The 3,787-nt window shown below is 30.4% G+C and overlaps 1 protein-coding gene across 1 annotated transcript; it reads right to left on the bottom strand.

Moving 5' to 3' along the window:
- Nucleotides 1-279: 279 nt before the first annotated feature.
- On the bottom strand, nucleotides 280-2,421 carry LOC111830071. Its single transcript, XM_023781010.1, has 7 exons — nucleotides 2,373-2,421; nucleotides 2,213-2,284; nucleotides 1,928-2,077; nucleotides 1,594-1,758; nucleotides 1,254-1,307; nucleotides 946-1,095; nucleotides 280-651 (listed from the first exon to the last, which is right to left on the bottom strand). The coding sequence occupies exons 1-7, from the start codon at nucleotides 2,406-2,408 to the stop codon at nucleotides 280-282; spliced, it is 999 nt and encodes a 332-aa protein (XP_023636778.1). The 5' UTR covers nucleotides 2,409-2,421.
- Between the last annotated feature and the right edge of the window lie 1,366 nt (nucleotides 2,422-3,787).

Raw genomic sequence — 3,787 nt, 5'->3', positions numbered from 1 at the left:
CATATATAGTATATTTCGATTTCTTGCATTTCTCAGGGTAAATAAAATGTGAATGTAGTAGCCGTTACAGAAATATTTTTTTTTGTTTTGAAATACAACTTAACTTTTTTTAAGCTGGTCATTAATTGTTTTTTTAAATACCTAAAATACTTTTTGTGCACAATAATATTTATATAGTTTAGTTACCAAAAAAAAATATGGATATAGCTTAGTCAACTTTATTTTCTTGAAAATTGATATATTTTTGGTTGACACATATATATACGGATTCATTAATCATCAAGTACCACAATTTCCACCTGGTCCTCCAAGAGAGAATGTTATTCTGCTGGCCTTGAGATATCCCCAATACGTTAGTTTATAACACTGATAGGAATCTATGTATGGTCTTATTTTCTTATCTTCGAGATCAATATTTTGGTAGTTCAAATTCTTAACCCTGATAAATGAAAAATGTGAACTCTTCTGAAAGTCGTTAGTTGGGAAATGACCATTTCCCATCGGAGGACTAATTCCATTAGGTGATGTAAACGTATTTCCTCCGAAACGTATCAAAGAAGCTCCATTGTTTAAATGGGTAAATAACTCTTTTGGCCAGTATCCTACTAACTGATCAAATATTTTTAGTACCCAATTTCCGGTGAAGCCATCCTATTTGACATTAAAACATAAAAACAAACCATTAAACAAAAATCTCTGAAATTTATAAATAAATATATATATATATATATATATATATATATAACATAAAAATAAATAGTTTTAGGATTTGAATAAGAAACATAAAAAGAACTATATTCAAAAAAAAAAAAATTAAAGATGGATTCGAGTATTTTGAAGATCTACAAAAAGTTAAATTTAAGATGTTTATAATAATTTAAAATAAGATTCCAACATTCTTGTCAAAAAAAACTGATTTATTATACATACAATGGAGAAATTTACCTGATAAATTTGTGGTTTAAAAATAACACTTGTTCTACCACCATAAACAGAGGTCTTCTCGAACACTATTCCGAGATAAGGTTCACGAGTAACAAGAACAAAGCCCGGACATTTTGTATTATAGCATCCAGTTTTTTTAGAGCTATCTGCCTAAGATATTGAAATGTAAAATAGAAGGTAAACAATTACACAAGAAAAGGGTAAAATCAAACCAATGCTATGACTTTAATTATTATATTATAATCACAATATATATTTTTTTTTCATGTATAAGGAAATATTGTTAAGAAAATTATTAATGTACTCACAGTCCAATATATTGTAAACCGCGTTAAACTGTCACCATATAATCTTGGATGCACCTGTACAAAATTCAAAATTCATGAAAATATTGGTTAAAAATGTATACTCAAACTCTGCTTCTCCAGTATCTCATGAGATTACCATAAGTGAGTTGTTTTTTGTATTTGTGGATAATTATGCCACATGTAAAGGGATTTTTTACTTATTACATGCTCATAAATATAATTGAAAATAGTTATATACACTTTTATTACATATATCTATATTGTAATTTTAATTCCTTGTGTAAACTCGCATGAATTTGTATGAAGTACACATTTTTTTATATGTTTAATATAAACTTACCGCCCAACCAACTTGTATGCTATTGAGTTGATCGCGAGGTCCATTCTCTAACCAGATTTGATTTTTACTGTACTGGTTATTTTGTACAGTTAAATTATGAATACTTATAGTAGCTGAAGCTCCTCGATAGATGGTCCCATCTAAAACGGTCTCAATTGTTGCAAACTGTATAAACCAAAGAATTTGCCACTTTAAATAATGTTTGCATGTATTATAATCATAACACTAGAAAAAGGGAAAACTGTTATTGCCTATAATCAATTTTTTGTGATAAATAAGAGAAAATAATATACAGAATATTTCAATAAAACCATGATAAGAGAAGAAGATTTACATGTTGGCCAGGATATTCGACCGTGTCGAGATGAACGTTCTGAGATCCATTTATTTGCCTTAAAATAGGTACCATTCCTTTTGGACAACTTTGATAATATATTTTATATTTATCTTTGCTTTCATGGCTTTCATTTGAAATCAAATTTTCCTATAACATAAGACAGTAACAAGATTAAGAAGAAAAATGTTGTTAGTAAGAAAAAGAAAAAAACTTCAAACAATTATAATTAAAAACATTATTTGCCATATTTCATATATGATTGAAAAAGTTTAACCATCAAACCTGAATTTTATGGTGTTTCAACATTGGATGTTGGAAAGCCGGTTGTTTGTATATATCCACACAATCAAAATGCTGAAAAGTCGATTAAAACATATTTTTCATAAACTAAACAATATCAAAAAATAGACAAAAAAAAATATTAGAAGTTATAGAATCTCACATCCGTAATTCCATTGGCTCCTAAAGTTAAAAGCATATAGGAAGAAATAACGAACGCCACGAGATGTAAACCCATTTTTTAAATTTTACTTGTATTTCACATGGTTAATGTATCGTTACTTATAAACTAATCTGAGTCAACGACTAATAAATTTATTGCTATACATATCACTTGACCTGCTAGTCTTGACCTTTATGTTGTTTTCAAAAACACAATTGATTTGAGTCAACAACCAATAAATTTGTTGCCAGTCATATACTGTATAAGATATACCTACCAAAACTTCACGAAAATGAAACGGCTGTTACACTAATTTGAGTCAACAACTAATATTGCTTTTTATATTAGTTTACCTTTTTCTATAAACCTTCCAAAAGTCTCAGATACGAAAGTCTAGTTTGTTAAACGATTGATACAGAGAACCTATCTTTGATTGTTTTCGGACCAAAATGTGTCACGACGTTCAGAGAAGAGTGAACATCAAAAGAGTTTTATCTAAATGAACGAATAAGATACGTTCGAACGTCCACGTAATGCTTTAATTTCTGACCGTGACAATAATTTTAGGTTTAAAGAAACGACAAAAAAAAAAAAAAAAAAAAAAAAAAAAAAAAAAAAAAACAATTTCGTTACGACTCAGGAGTCTCCCGCCGCTGTCGCTCTCACACTTGTCACTGAGTGAGAGTGGGACGTTACGAAACGCTGAGTGCGTTAAATACAACAACACATGTACAATTACATCTGATAATGGCGAACGAGGTCGAATGCTTCGAGCTCAACACCGGCGCTAAGATCCCCTCGGTAGGTCTCGGTACATGGCAGGCCTCTCCTGGCCTCGTTGGTGATGCTGTCTCCGCCGCTGTTAAGGTGTGTCTTTACGCATGCAACTCGATTCTTATTTGCTTCCCATCTATTTTTTTATAGATTCTTCAGCTTGGTGATTCCATAACTCTGTTCCAATTAGTTTTCCTCATATTGAAGATGTTTAATCTTAATTCTGATTTGCAGATTGGCTATCGTCATATTGATTGTGCTAAGCTGTATGGCAATGAAAAAGAGGTAGAAACCACACATATATTTTTTTGGTTTAGCCAGGCTGAATAATTCTATCTTTTTTGGATCTTGAATTGATCTTACATTGTTACACAATTTTAGTTTTTAAGTTTCTTGTCTTTGTTGTGTTTATGGCAATATTGTTTATTTATACATTTTTGATTGACAATACTGATGAAAAGAGTCTTTAATATGTGTATTTGGCTTGTCAATGCTCTGCTTTTATTTGTACATTCTCAATCTCTCTTGAATCTTCTTGTTGTTTTCCTCTGTTTTCTCTTTCACAGATTGGGGCAGTTCTGAAAAAATTGTTTGAAGACAATGTAGTGAAACGTGAGGAGTTGTTCATCACCTCCAAGCTC

The sequence above is a fragment of the Capsella rubella genome, unplaced genomic scaffold, assembly GCF_000375325.1.
Source record: "Capsella rubella cultivar Monte Gargano unplaced genomic scaffold, Caprub1_0 scaffold_187, whole genome shotgun sequence".
Taxonomy (NCBI): domain Eukaryota; kingdom Viridiplantae; phylum Streptophyta; class Magnoliopsida; order Brassicales; family Brassicaceae; genus Capsella; species Capsella rubella.
The sequence above is the reverse complement of the archived record's forward strand: the minus strand, read 5'-3'. Positions and strand labels throughout refer to the sequence as shown.